General features: G+C 40.5%; 1 protein-coding gene across 1 annotated transcript in view; it reads left to right on the top strand.

Annotated features, from left to right (window-relative positions):
- The window catches only part of LOC127002861 (macrophage mannose receptor 1-like), a 6,674-nt gene extending 1,769 nt beyond the window's left edge, over positions 1 to 4,905 (top strand). Inside the window, exons 6-8 of the mRNA XM_050869093.1 lie at positions 1,579 to 1,678; positions 3,898 to 4,005; positions 4,413 to 4,905. Coding sequence (XP_050725050.1) covers positions 1,579 to 1,678; positions 3,898 to 4,005; positions 4,413 to 4,509 — 305 coding nt within the window. The 3' untranslated portion in view covers positions 4,510 to 4,905. The remainder of the gene's footprint in view (positions 1 to 1,578; positions 1,679 to 3,897; positions 4,006 to 4,412) is intronic.
- Positions 4,906 to 16,258: the final 11,353 nt, after the last annotated feature.

The following is a 16,258-nucleotide window of genomic DNA, read 5'->3' as shown; positions in this document are numbered from 1 at the left end:
TCGTTACTTTTGTAACCAAACTAGCGATAATCGCTACTTTTTTCTGCCTCTCAGAAAAAGAAAAAAAACGTTGTCTCCTCCCTACTGCGCATGCGTGGCCCGGGCGCCCGGTGTTGTATGAAAAAACTTCTGGGTATGAAATATCTTCGGTGAAGAGATTTCATACATAGATCATCAACATTAAGACATTAAGTTATCTTTTATGTTAGACTCAAAAATCAATTTATCAAAAAGAAAAATCATTTAACTTTGCCCAAAAATGATTATTCACTGCCTCAAATTTGATATTCCATATTCGTTTTTGAGCATGCCATGGTATTGAAGGCACCCGGTGTTGTGTTATTTGGTGTCTCATTGTCAAAAGCTGGCGCTTTTGTTTACAAACTCTGGTCTCTTGTGAACTGCGCACGTTCAGACCAGTAAGTGCAGCCCTGTACAGTCTCACAAAACTTTTTAACATATTAAGAGTTGCTGGAAGGCTGAGTCAGACAAACAGTACCACCATCCTCGCTGTTTCTGGAACGACACTCTGTACATGTAAATACAACTCGTACAGAGTGTCGTTCTAGAAACAGCGAGGATGGTGGTAGTGGCACTTTATTCAGCATTCCAGTAACTCTTAATTACGGTTAAAAAGCTTTGTGAGACTGTACAGGTCTACGCTTGCTGGTCTGAGGATGCGTAGTTCACGAGAGACCAGTGTTTGTAAACAAAAGCGCAATTTTTTGATGGTGGGGACGCCAAATAACACAACACCGGTTCAGGTGTTTCTAGTATTACCGTCCATATGTACGTGTCAACGTGTGGTTTTCAGGTTTTGTAAGTTTTTTAAAATACAGATCATGAAAATTTGAATTCATCTTTGTTTTTTCATTTGAAATATCAATATAGTATCGTTTTCGCCTATCGGACGTATCGCTAGCTAGTATCGGAATTGTGGATTTATATCGGGTATCGATTATCGATTATCGCCAATATTTGTGTCTCCAGTTAACGAATATCGGTTATCACCGATAAGATTTTCAATTATCAGTTATCGGTTATCGGGAATAAGGTTTTCTGTTATCGTGCCCAACTATGGGTGTGATGGATATGAGCACCAAGGCCACGCGCAGCTATAGCGTATGCTCCAAACTTTATCTTTACGTCAAGATACAGACAGAATCTTGATCATAATTCATATCAACAATATCCTGGCTTGGAAGCAGTTGCATTATTTTCACCTCTTCGCCTTCCTAACACACAAACGTAACTATTTCGTCATACTTATTGTAGAAAAAGCGATTCCTTCACTCCGTAATAGTTTAGGGGAAGGGAGACTGATGAGATTCGATAAGGTGTGAAGAATTTAATTATTTCAAGTAGCCTAAGATAAGTTTTCATAATATATAGCTTCAAGTATATTAAAGTATATGTTTTATTGTATGCTTTTTTTTTTAAGTTACTTTCTTCAGACAGTCAGCTGAAAGCTAAGAGGTTCAACTTATGAGATTATGATAATGAGCCCAGCGGCCCGAAAGGGAATAAAACAAACATCCATTGAATCTAGCCCGGTGTCCCTTCTGTCGCCCCTCTCAGCGCGCCTCCTATCTATCGGCTCCGCCTGGATCGGCCTGAATGACAGGGTGGAGGAGGGAACCTTCACCTGGGCGGACGGCACGAAGCCCAGATACACCAAGTGAGTAAATCATCATCATCATCATCATCATGACCCCCATATTCACCATCTTCAGCCATTACTGCAGGACCAAACACTGTCCCAACTTCCTCCACCTCTTTGTCTCTCACCTCAACCTGATTCTCTGTCTGCCCTCACCTGCCGTTACGATCTAAATAATCTGGTGCGTTGTGCTCAGTTCTGAGGGTCAGGACGCCCCTTTTAACCCTGGATGAGTATCGATATTTTCAGTACCCATATTGTATATCGTGTTGCACCTTTGCAACTGTGACTTTAACGCTTTAAACGACCACTTTAGGTATGTTGTACTTTAATGTTTGTTCTTTCTAAAATTACTTTAGACATTACTTATTGATAATAAGTGGTGAAAAAGACAATCAGAATGCTTTATGTACTTTATTACAAAGAATACAGAAAACTTCTACCTTATTTTAACTATCATTAGAAAAAAAAAAAAAAATTATGTCCATACAAAAAAATAAAGCCTCTGGAGATCGGTGTATTACAGTTGTCTCTCACAGCCTGCACAGTCCCAGTTCTCTGCAAAATCCACGCTGAAAAATAGAACAGGTCAAACTTTAGTAAAATTTTCTCACCCTGTTTTCTTGTTTCTTTAAAAAAATTTTTGTACCCTAATATGCTTTAAACTTCATGAAATTTTTATGTATACTACCCAATCATTCACTTGCATAACACTCAAGAAAACTGGAAAACATAATAGTTCCACACACAGACTTCCCACATCTCTGCAGCAGACCAGGTTCGTCCTGCTCTCTGGGTGGGCAGAGGAAGAGCTGCGCCTCTTTCTTTTTTTTTTTTTGTGTGCCTCTCCTCTCTTGGGACATTGAAATTGAAAGTTACGTTATGTATGAGGAGGCTGATGCTCAGTCTTGGGATACCAAGGCGCGCCGCACCGCATGGCCTGCACTTCTCTCTCCAGAATCTTCGTGTACTGCCTCCTGGTCATTTCATCATGGATGCTTGGCCTGCCTGCCAGCAACCCACGACGTGATGGAAGAGAGGAGACACACGGCCACGCTTGGGTCAGTGAGGGGATGCAGGGGAGTGGCAGGGTGGGCTGATCATCCAGAGGTGTAGAGGGCTGGAACAGTGTCCTGCTGGGTGTTGTGATGATGGCAGGGGGCAAAGAGAGGTGTTTACACAAGATAAGAGGTCAGGCAGTGCGAGATAAGGAGGCTGGCTGGGTCAGAGTGGAGAGTGGTTCTGCCGAGATTGTGTGGTCTGCTGGGGTGCAGTGGAGAGTGGGTTGCCAGGTCGTGTGCCTCTGCTGCTCCTGGATTGGCTGCAGGGGCTGCCTGGAGGTAGGGGAGGAGGAAGCCTCTGGGGTGAGGTCAGGGGCTTGATGGAGGTGGGGGGGGAGGGTCTCCTCGAGGTCCCCCTTCTCCGCCTCATCGTAAACCTCATCAACTCCCCTTCCATCCCTCCCCAAGCTCCACCCCTCGTCTCCCCACCAGTTGTCGGTCCCATCCTCAATTACTCACTCTCGTCGGTCAGTCAAACTTGGCTTTTATCTCCCTCAATCCTCAAAAAGCAGCCGACGCAAAAAAAAAAACAAAAAAAAAACGTAATGTGACATCTTAAAAAAAAATAAGGTGCATTATAATTCTATATATAAACCGTCAATAAACGTCACTTACGAACCCCATAAAAAATGTTATTGTTATGAATTTTATTCAAAAAACAATACAATTTATGTAAACAATACGCATTAATGCCATAACAATCACAGCTGTGAAATGCAACACAAGTGGCTCATACACCATGAAGGAAGGCGAAGTAGCACAGAGACCCTCACAGCGGCCTAAAAGGCACCAAACTGACAGGGCGCAGGCGAGATGCGGGTGCCGAATGCAGATTTAAATGCCCGCGCAGGCCAATTTAAAGGAAGTGGCGCGTTGTAAATATACAACATCGATACTCACACAGGGTTAAACTGTCTTTGAGTTTACAGGGTATACAAAGAGGGGGTCGGTTTCCCTCACTGCCCCCCTACACTGACACTACTGAGAGTTTGTAATGTCCCAGTAATGCCCTGCAGCTATATAATCCAACTTTCCTGCACACATAGGCGTCACCCCCCCCCAAAAAAAAAAAAAAAAAAATGTTCAAACCCTTGCGCTTCAGTCCAGAGATTTTCAAAGCCCTCACCCCAAGATTTCACTGGTAATCGTGCTTGTTTTCCCCTCACTTCCCTGCAGCTGGCATGACCGTGAGCCCAACAATCTTGGTGTGGGCGAGGACTGCGTCGAGATCAAATCTGTGGGTCGCTACATGTGGAATGACCTCCCTTGTGACGCGGAGAGACGGTAAGCCCTTGGAGTTGTTTGTTTGGGCAGGCTTTTCATTTACATTTCTATTTTCTCACGTGCTTTATGACTTTTTTCGCCTTGTGAGATAACTTTAATTGTCATGTCCTTTTAGTGCGTTCGTTATCCTTATTAACCTTCACAATAGAGTGTATGTCTGTCTAATTTGAGAACCCTTTTAACTACACAATCTGGCTTTCGTTTTATTCATAGGCCTTACAAATTTAAGTGTTCCGTCTTCTAATTTCTAGTCGCCCATTTACATACTTATTTTTTATTAAACCTTCTAAACATACAAGGTGTACAGTCAGCTAGATTTAGCTACTTGCCTACCTGTGGTATAGACAGACTCCATCGGCACTTGTCATTGGTTTGCTTCATGTTTTTCACATGCCTTCCATCAACAGGTTCGTTTGCCAGAAGCCCCCCTCAGTAAGGCCTGTGTCCTTCCCACAAGCTTGGCAGCAGTGCCTGCCATCTTCCGACGCCATCTTCCGCGTCTGACAGCAATGGTGGAACAAGAACTGTCATGAGGCTACAGTCGCCGATAACCTTTATTTAATTATTTGTTTTCAATATCTTTAAGTAGTAACGCACTTGGATTTCTCGGGATTTCATTGATACTGTAACAACACTTGGTATTATGTATTACTGCAGGTGTCTTAACTGTGCCTAGTTTCATTGATACTACTTTGCGGTATTACTGTTTATGCTTTTTTTTTCGTTGTTAAGTGACAGGTGGAAAAGATTTCCCTTGACATTCCTTGCTAATACTGATACAATTTGTAACTGTTCTATGTCTTTGCATGTGCTACCAAACCATAGATAGCATCACTATGTTCCTTGACAGTTCTGTTGCTGGTGTTGAAGTGGCTCACACGAATATAATACATTTCAATACGTTGGTTGTTAATATTTCTTCCTAACTGGGTACGGAGCAACATGTGGGTGCACATAAATATATTATTCACAACTCTGCAATGAAAGAGGTCGATAAAGTGGTCTTTGGCGATGATTATTACGCCCTTCCTCAATCTGAGGCACCACTATTTAACTGTTTCTTGGTTTACTGATAACACCTTGAAACCTCTTTGTAATCATCATCACTGCACCAGCCACAAACTAATTATTTACTGTTGATGACACCTATACTTACCTACCACTGATGACGCCTTAAACCTCTTTGTAATCATCATGACTGCACCAGCCACAAACTAATTATTTACTGTTGATGACACCTACTACTTACCTACCACTGATGACGCCTTAAACCTCTTTGTAATCATCATGACTGCACCAGCCACAAACTAATTATTTACTGTTGTAATCATCATGACTGCACCAGCCACAAACTAATTATATACTGTTGATGACACCTATACTTACCTACCACTGATGACGCCTTAAACCTCTTTGTAATCATCATCACTGCACCAGCCACAAACTAATTATATACTGTTGATGACACCTACTACTTACCTACCACTGATGACGCCTTAAACCTCTTTGTAATCATCATGACGGCACTAGCCACAAATTCACTCACACCATTTAACACTCAGTCAGTCCAGGGAAGTGATCAGATCATTACAATCAGTAAGACATTTTTATGCATTACTTCTCAACCTAATTATAAAAATACAAATACTGCATTGTTTGATAGATTAATAAAGTGCATAAAACATGTACCAAAAACTCAACAACAAAGCTGGACCATCTGGGCTTCATGAAAGGTGGCGAGTGGGGGAGATGGAACTCTCTGCCTGTACTGCAGTGACAAGTTTGAAATTCTAAGAGAGGTGAAGGTGGTACAGTTTTAGTGAGCTTCAGAAAACCTTGTAAAACACCGACTACGTTTCTTCTTATTTCTCTGTCAGTCTTCATCAGCTCCATCGCCTTTGTGCCGCTTAAAATAAAAATAAGGATAGGAAAAAGGAAAATAAAGAACAGTACATTGAATACACGATAACGGGTACTGCACAGTCTGACAGATGGGACGATGTTATCTGAACCACGTTGGGCGAGGTGGAACACAAATGTCGATGAATGTTGCAGTCATATGGTGGCGACGGTTTCCTTATTAATTAAAGCAGCGCCTTCGACTGCTAGCAACGATCATTAGTCTTATAACCGAGACAAGTGGTCAGGCAACGTGCATGCATCATACTGTTCGTTATGAAAACCTTCGCCCATCACATTAAAGATAGCATTGGGCGCCACAGTACATGCACAGGCCGATTGTTTATTTCTTCTTCTTCTACTTCTTCTATTCCTACTTCTTCACGGGCCTAAACGTAACATGTTAACTGGATGGGCGAATACCCACCTACAAAAATAATTTGCCCACCCGCTACATTAATTTCGCCCAAAAGGTAAAAAAAGAAAAAAAAATGGGGGAATGACAGTGACTTTGGGGTGTGTGTGTTTGTGTCATTTTACTACGTATACCTTGGCGTTACGCTGCCATATGCACGACTCTCACTCGTTACACACACACACACACACACACACACACGTATACGTATGCTATGCATATATACATACAGATATAGTGTAATTATAATGTGTGTGCATGTATCACAAGAAAAGTGATCATTTTACACTATGTCCAGATTCTGACTTCCGAGTGTTCAGTCGTACAGTGTTTACAGCGGGACAAGTAAAGACGTGTGACTCGCTAGTGTCCTTGATGTTCGTCAGTCAGCTCGCTATACAGCCTGTAACAGTCTGCTGCACATTACTACAAGCCTTGTCACTTGTGTAATAACCCTGCTAGTTCATGGCTGTCGATTGTGAGGGGACATGTCCCCCTTACTTTTCAGACTGAGGGGGATAGAGTAGCCTCCCCCCCCCCCCCACACACACACACACACACACACACACACACACACACGCACACACACACACACACACACACACACACACACACACACACACACACACACACACACACACACACACACACACACACACACACACACACACACACACACACACACACACACACACACACACACACACACACACACACACACACACACACACACACACACACACACTTTTCATGGTAAGGTGTCCATCACTAAGATGTGATAATCAAGTCAACACTTAATTATAAAATATCACGATAGGAAAAATAAAGCTTATTGATTATTATTGATTATTAAGTCAGTTCCTAATAAAACAAGATGTCCAGTGCCCACCCACTAAAAAATTCGTAGGTTTAGACCTATTTCTTCATCTTCTTCTTTTGCCCTGTAAAGCTTTGTATTGTTTCGAAGGTTCTCCTCCTCTTGAACCTCTCCTCTGTTTATTGACACAGTATGCTTATCCTAACTAACTAACTAATGGGGAGCATAGGCCCGAGGCGCGTGGCTTCACTCACTCGCCGCCTATATACTCGGCGGTCCCCTCGAGCAAGCTCCCACGCAGTCGGCTGACTTCCCCCAGTCATGAACTACGTGGGCGTCCCCTTTGTCTCCTACACTCAGGGTTGTCTCGTACAAACAACCCTGTGAGCAGGATCGACGTCCGGGAGGCGCGCCACGTGCCCATATACCCAGAGTTGGCGTTCACGGATTAAGGAGGCAACAGGCCTCGACTCAGTTTTACGGAATAGTCGGCACAACGATACCCCGTGATGCTGCGAGGGCGCTTGAGGCCAAAGGCATCGACATGCCTCTCCAAGTGACTTGAGATTCGAATCCCGACACCCATGCAGACGGACAAAGTTTCGAATCCTTACTTTGCAGTTAAAAAAAAAAAAAAAAAAGCATGCAACAGGACGAAAAAAAATTAAAATTATAGATGGGATAATAAGAGTGCAACAAAGTATTGCCATTTTTTTATATATATATATATATATATATATATATAAATATTTATATATAAATATATATATATATATATATATATATATATATATATATATATATATATATATATATATATATATATATATATATATATATATATATATATATATATATATATATATATATATATATATATATATATATATATATATATATATATATATATATATATATATATATATATATATATATATATATATATATATATATATATATATATATATATATATATATATATATATATATATATATATATATATATATATATATATATATATATATATATATATATATATATATATATATACTAAGGGGAGAGGAGACAGCTCAAGGCGCAAAGAAAAAAAGAAAAAGCCCGCTACTCACTGCTTCCGAACAGAGGTTAAAGGAGTGTCCAAAATCAGAGGTCAGTTTCGGGAGGAGAGGTGTCCTGATACGCTCCTCTTGAAAAAGTTCAAGTCGTGGGCAAGAGGAAATACAGATGAAGGAAAATTGTTCCAAAGTTTATCAGCGTGAGGGATGAAAGAGTGAAGATAGTGGTTAATTCTTACATAAGGGATTTGGACAGTATGGGGATGAGCTTGAGTAGAAAGTCGTGTGCAGCGGGGCCGCGGGAGGGGGTGAGGTATGCAGTTAGCAAGTTCGGAAGAGCAGTCAGCGTGAAAATATCGATAGAAGATAGAAAGAGATACAACATGGCGGTGGAATTTAAGAGGTAGAAGACTATCAGTATGAGGAAATGAGTTGATGAGAAGAAGAGCCTTAGACTCTACTCTGTCCAGAAGAACTATGTGAGTGGAGCCCCCCCACACATGAGATGCATACTCCATACGAGGGCGGACAAGGCCCCTGTATATGGACAGCAACTGTGCAGGGGAGAAGAACTGGCGGAGACTGTACAGAACGCCCAGCCTCGAGGAAGCTGATTTAGTAAGAGATGAGATATGAAGTTTCCAGTTAAGATTTTGAGTTAAGGATAGACCGAGGATGTTTAGTGTTGAGGAAGGTGATAGCTGGGTGTTGTCAAAGAATAGGGGATAGTTGTTTGGAAGATTGTGTCGAGTGGATAGGTGGAGAAACTGTGTTTTTGAGGCGTTGAAGGACACCAGGTTCTTCTTGCCCCAATCGGAAATAATAGTAAGGTCTGAGGCTAAGCGTTCTGCAGCCTCCAGCCTTGAGTCGTTAAGTTCCTGAAGGGTGGGTCTTCTATTAAAAGAAGTTGAATAATGTATATATATAATATATATGTATATAATAATGTATATAATATATATATGTATGTATGTATGTATGTATGTATGTATGTTTGTATGTATGTATATATATATATATATATATATATATATATATATATATATATATATATATATATATATATATATATATATATATATATATATATATATATATATATATATATATATATATATATATATATATATATATATATATATATATATATATATATATATATATATATATATATATATATATATATATATATATATATATATATATATATATATATATATATATATATATATATATATATATATATATATATATATATATATATATATATATATATATATATATATATATATATATATATATATATATATATATCGGATGTTGATTTCAGACATCCGCGGATGCAGATATATGCAGATGTCATTTTGCGGATGCAAATGTGAATGCGGATATCAGTCTCTACTAAAATGCGGATGCAAATGCGGATGCGGATATCAAAATATGACATCCTCGCGGATGCGGATGCGGATGCGGATGTTTTTACGTCAAACGTTCTCACCAAAAAAAAAAAAAAAGCCTGTTTCAGTGTCAGACCATGCAGACAGGAGAAGTAACAAATAAAAACAAGGTGGGAGAACCAAAATACTGCCAAATGAGTTCGAATGGTGTCTTAATAGTTGATACTTCTCTCTTTGAAAGTATTTAAGTCATAGGAAGACGTAAATACAGACGCAGGAAGGGAGTTCCAGAGTATACTAGTGGAAGTAAAGTGGAAGTACTTTTTGTTACAATAAAGTTTTATGACGAGTTTCAGCCACACATTTTGTGCGTTACCAGGATGCGGGACGTGGACCCAACTCGTCGTGTATCCCACCGACCACTTTCCCCAACCTCCACCCTTTTGAAAGTGGTTAACTATAAATCTATAACCAACTGATTGAACTGATACTATAAACACATATTTATTACTTAATATTTAAAGTTCAAGATGGGCAAGTTTCGTTTCAAAAACAGTAGCTTATCTACCTTTTCTGGCAAAAGCCGATTGCGCTTAGCGTCATATATCAAGCCAGCACTACTAAACAGCTGCTCACTAGGAACGCTACTTGGTGGACAGGAGAGATACTGGCAAGCTACCTTTGCCAAATCAGGATAGACTGTCTTCATTGTCTTCCACCATTGCAAACTATCTTGACTTGTTCCACTTATTCTTTTCTCTCTGTGATATTTCTCAATATCTTTCATGAGTAAAGTTACTACAGATGAGTTTTCTGCTTCATCATCACTGCTGGAGGCAAGAATAGAGGTCATTGCTTCATCTAATGTTCCACAGGTGGTAGGTGTTTCACTCATATCAGCTCTTCTTCGTTTCCTTCTTGGTTCTCCATCTTCCTCTTCTAGAATAGTCGTCTGACGAAGCTCCTCACATACTCTGGCAAGTGATGATTTTACTTGATCAGTGACGTGAGATGAAGAAAAAAATTTACTCTTGTATCTTGGGTCAATATATGTTGCAATTCTGTAAAGATCTTCATTTTCAATCCAAGAAAATCTTTTCTCAACATCAGCTTGCATTGCTTCTTTCATGAAGTTTACTGCCTGTGTTGCTTGTCTGTCTTCATTTAACTCAATCACTGATCCTGAGCCTGGTTCATCTTCAGAGCTTGTATCTGAAGTATGAGTTTCTTCAACAGCGTTAGAAACTACTGATGTGGTATGCTGAAGAGTGTGTTTTAAGGACTTTACAAGTGGAATCACTTCAGCTGCTGTTTTTTTGTGATATCTTCATAAGGTTGTAAGGCTTGTACACATTTATGCATAATCAACCACTCAGTATTGCTGAGCTGTTTGATTTTGGAGTTGGTAGCAGCATACCCACACACAGATTCCTTTATTTCTAGTGTTCTTCTTAGCATGTGTAAGGTGCTATTCCATCTTGTGGGTGTATCATGAATAACAGAGAGTTTAGGTACTTGCAGCCTGTCCTGAATCTTTTTAAGTTCATCTTGTGCCATAGTTGAGTGATGAAAGTGCGTAGCAATACTACGTTTTTTTTTATCATGTTTTCTATATCACAATGTGATGATAACCCAGTTTTAGCAATCAGCTGTATTTTATGCACAGTACAATCCAAATTATTTACACCTGAGAGAAACAGAGCTTTTTTCATATTTGCTCCAGCATCACGCAGAACACAGTGCACATTTGTACGAGATATGTCCCACTTCATCAGCATATCATCAAACATTTTGGAAATATACTCTCCTGTATGTCGTTCTTCCAGTGGTTCAGCACCTAGCACAAAGTTTGTTCTTTCAAATTCCTAATTTATGGTATGTGCAGTTAAACTCAGCAATGAGACACCTGCTGAGGTATCTGACCACACATCAGTTGTGAAGGAAAGTTTGTTGTCTTGCTTCACTTCATCAATTATTTCTTTTATTTTCTTGAAAACAGACTCATACATATCACTACATATCGTTGATGAATAGAAATTTCGCTGCTTTAGACTGTATAGTGGAGCAGCTTCAGTCATCAGTCTCATGAATCCTATGTCCTCAACATGACTGAAAGGCAAATCATCCATGACTAACATTTCTGCAATGCATTTATCCAGTTTCTTTGCCTTGGGGTTAGAAGCATCCCATGATTTTCCACTCTGAAAATACTCAGCAACATTCCTTTGCTTAGCATTTGTCTTTGCTTTTTGCAAAGGTGTTTTTTCTATATTTATTTTTTCTTCCAACTTCTTTGTCTCTTTTGCCATTAACTCTTCAAACTGTTCTTTATGCAGTGATTTCAAGTGGTTTTTCAAAGATGTAGTTCCACGTCCCTTTCGTGAATAATCTTTCTTGCACAACAGACACTGTGCTAGGTCACTTGACTTGCTCATAAAATATTTCCACACTTCACTGCTATGTGACGCCATTTTTCAGCTGCTGTAGCAGTCAGCACAGAACAATAAGGCTTTGTAAACTTGATTATAATATCCTTTTAAACCATCACTGGCAAACTGTATTATCAGCGAGGAGCAAAGCAAGGAAGGAGCAGTACTTCTTCCTTCGAAGGCAAACTCTTACCAAACTGATGACCTAGCTGCCAGTGTACTGTGTAGGACTTATGCTCAGAATGTCAGTTTACAACTTATGGATCAGTATTATAAATTTTCGAGATGCTTAGCAAATGTGAAAAGAAAATTACTTTATTCTAATGCTTTATTGCATTAAATTCTAGTAAGAAATACATCGAAAAGCCCTCTATAACAGTAATAATGATAATAATAATAAAACAATAGCTAATATTACCCTTCCTCTGTGAAAATCTTTTCATCGGCAACTCACTGTATCAGCGGAAACAGGCGACAACAGGAAAACTCGTGCGATAAGAAGAGCTCAGCGCTGCCGGTTCATATTTTTTTAATATTATTATTTGTATAATTATGGAAACATTCGCATTAAAAGTATTTAAGGAAGAAGCACTAAATTCTACCGTGTGAAGTGGGAGTGAGGTCTAAGACTGCAATGTACGACATTACTCAGCCACACGACACACACATTACACTCTCTCTCTCTCTCTCTCTCTCTCTCTCTCTCTCTCTCTCTCTCTCTCTCTCTCTCTCTCTCTCTCTCTCTCTCTCTCCAGCAGTAAGGCATCGGGGTGAAGGTGATAAGCAAGGGTGATAAGCCTCCTCTCTATCTCCCTCATCACCCTCCTCACACACACACACACACACACACACACACACACACACACACACACACACACAGTGACTCACTCATCTGTCGTTACTAAGTATCTAACATTCCACCATTCACAGTTTGCAGTTTATTTACTATGTATTTGTACTTCATAGTCACTAAGTAAAATTCGCCCCTTCCTCCTGACCTTCCCCTAAATTCTAGACACATTACGTTGTGTAAGTTTGAAAGAAAATGAATCCGTGATATTATTTGCTTTAGTTTTACTAGATAATTAATTCATTAGACACACATCAATAAATTTACTCCACATTTCTAAGCTCTGTCTGAACTCTAAGTCTGTAAGCACCAGGCAGTACTCTACTACTCTGCTAGTCTGTAACTGCGTGTCTATATATTACTCTATAATCTATAGGTTGTGCAATACACAAAACACATCCGCATCCACATATCCTCTGGAGAGTGCGGATGCGGATGCGGATGTATATTTCACCACAAATGCGGATGCGGATGCGGAGGCGGATGTTCAGTTTATCACAACTACGGATGCCGATGCGGATGTGAAAAAATATGCGGATGTTCCGCGAATGCGGATGCGGATGCGGATATCCGATACATCTCTAATATATATATATATATATATATATATATATATATATATATATATATATATATATATATATATATATATATATATATATATATATATATATATATATATATATATATATATATATATATATATATATATATATATATATATATATATATATATATATATATATATATATATATATATATATATATATATATATATATATATATATATATATATATATATATATATATATATATATATATATATATATATATATATATATATATATATATATATAACAAAGGAGGCAGCTCAAGGGCACACAAAAAAAGAAAACAATAATAAAAAAAAAAGCCCGCTACTCGCTGCTCCTAAAAAAGAAACAAAAGAGGTGGCCGAAAGGAAGATCATATATACGGGAGGAGAGGTGTCCTGATACCCTCCTCTTGAAAAAGTTCAAGTCATAGGCAGAAGGAAATACAGATGAAGGAAGATTGATCCAGAGTTTACCAGCGTGAGGGATGAAAGAGTGAAGATGCTGGTTAACTCTTGCATAAGGGGTTTGGACAGTATAGGGATGAGCATGAGTAGAAAGTCGAGTGCAGCGGGGCCGCGGGAGGGGGGAGGCATGCAGTTAGCAAGTTCAGAAGAGCAGTCAGCGTGGAAATATCGATAGAAGATAGAAAGAGAGGCAACATTGCGGCGGAATTTAAGAGGCAGAAGACTATCAGTATGAGGAGGAGAGCTGATGAGACGAAGAGCCTTAGCCTCCACTCTGTCCAGAAGAGCTGTGTGAGTGGAGCCCCCCCACACATGAGATGCATACTCCATACGAGGGCGGACAAGGCCCCTGTATATGGACAGCAACTGTGCAGGGGAGAAGAACTGGCGGAGACGGTACAGAACGCCCAGCCTCGAGGAAGCTGATTTAGTAAGAGATGAGATATGAAGTTTCCAGTTGAGATTTTGAGTTAAGGATAGACCGAGGATGTTTAGTGTTGAGGAAGGTGATAGCTGGGTGTTGTCAAAGAATAGGGGATAGTTGTTTGGAAGATTGTGTCGAGTGGATAGGTGGAGAAACTGTGTTTTTGAGGCGTTGAAGGACACCAGGTTCTTCTTGCCCCAATCGGAAATAATAGTAAGGTCTGAGGCTAAGCGTTCTGCAGCCTCCAGCCTTGAGTCGTTAAGTTCCTGAAGGGTGGGTCTTCTATATATATATATAAATAAATATATATATATATATATATATAAATAAATATATATAAATATATATATATATATATATATATTTATATATATATATATATATATATATATATATATATATATATATATATATTACCTTTACCTTTGAAGAATCACAAGAAGGACGCCTGCCATTCCTCGACGTACTAGTATCTCCACAAGACTCAGGATTCAACACCTCAGTGTACATCAAACCAACAAACACAGGACTTTGCCTCAACGGAAACAGCGAGTGCCCACAACGCTACAGAAGATCCACAATCAATGCATACATACGGCGAGCGATCTCACACAGCTCAACATGGAAGAATTTGCATAACGAATTGGAAAGAATTACACAAATCCTTGTAAACAACGGCTACCCCAACAGTGAAGTGACCCAGGCCGTCAACTGCGCCCTAGAGAAATGATACAACCCTGCAACCACCTCTACAAACCAAAACAACATCAATCACTACTACAGGAACTACATGTCCACCGAGTATAAGACAGATGAAAGAGTGATCAAAGATATCATCCACAAGAATGTGAAACCAACAAACGCAGACCAAACCGCTCCGCGACCTCCCCAGACATAGTACTCACCAATCCCTCCAACCATTTTAATCACCGCTTCACCCCTTGCCCTCTCACCTCCAGTGACCACATCCCCGTCATCATTGACATCTCGACGTCTCCCCTCTTGACCCCCACCCCGAGACGGTACGCCTTCCGCAGGACCGACTGGGTGGCCTTCCAGACAGACAACGACCTTAATATGACGAACCAACCGGACGTCTCCGGTGAAACGCTAGAAGACATTGACGCGGGGCTCGACTCTTGGATGTCGAGCGTTAAGACAGTTGCTGACCGCCACATCCCCACCTCGACACATCGACAAATCCTACACGCTAGACCCACACGCACGACGTGCCTTCTGCGCATACAATTCGACGCATTGCGAGACAGAGCGACGCTTCTTGGATGGACGTACGACGAGTACCGGCGCTTCGTTCGATTACGTCAGGAGCTGCACGACTCGAGACTCGCCGAGTCCAGGGATTCTTGGGGAAGGGCGCTGACCGGGCTGACCGCCTGTCACGCCGACCCCAAGAAGTTCTGGAACAGGCTCAAATGCCTATCCGGCAGGGCCTCGGGTCAGTACTCTGACTTGGTTGACGGCGCCGGCAGAAAACACAGTACAGACGCAGAAAAGGTCCGGCTTCACACGTCCAACTGGAAGCGTGTCTTCCGGAAGGACGACGTGAATGACCCGGCCGACATAGACATCGACGACCACAATGACGACATTGTAAGACACTACCTAGCTGCTAACGCTCCTCGGACCCTCCCGTTTGACGCCGCCGACCCGAGCAGGCTTGATGGCGCCTCGCACTTGAGCTGCCGTATCTCCCTCCAGGAGCTGCGGCAGGCCAACAAGGGAAGCAAGTCATCCTGCCCTGGGGCAAGCGGCGTCAATAAGACCATACTATCCCACCTTCCTGACAGCACCCTGGCCCGGCTGAGGGACATTCTGAATGCAGCCCTCTCGGCTGGGTATTTTTCGGATCGCTTCAAGGAAGCAGAGATGAGGATGATAGTGAAGC

This window comes from Eriocheir sinensis, chromosome 24, assembly GCF_024679095.1.
Source record: "Eriocheir sinensis breed Jianghai 21 chromosome 24, ASM2467909v1, whole genome shotgun sequence".
In the NCBI taxonomy this organism is placed as follows: Eukaryota; Metazoa; Arthropoda; class Malacostraca; order Decapoda; family Varunidae; genus Eriocheir; species Eriocheir sinensis.
The sequence above is the reverse complement of the archived record's forward strand: the minus strand, read 5'-3'. Positions and strand labels throughout refer to the sequence as shown.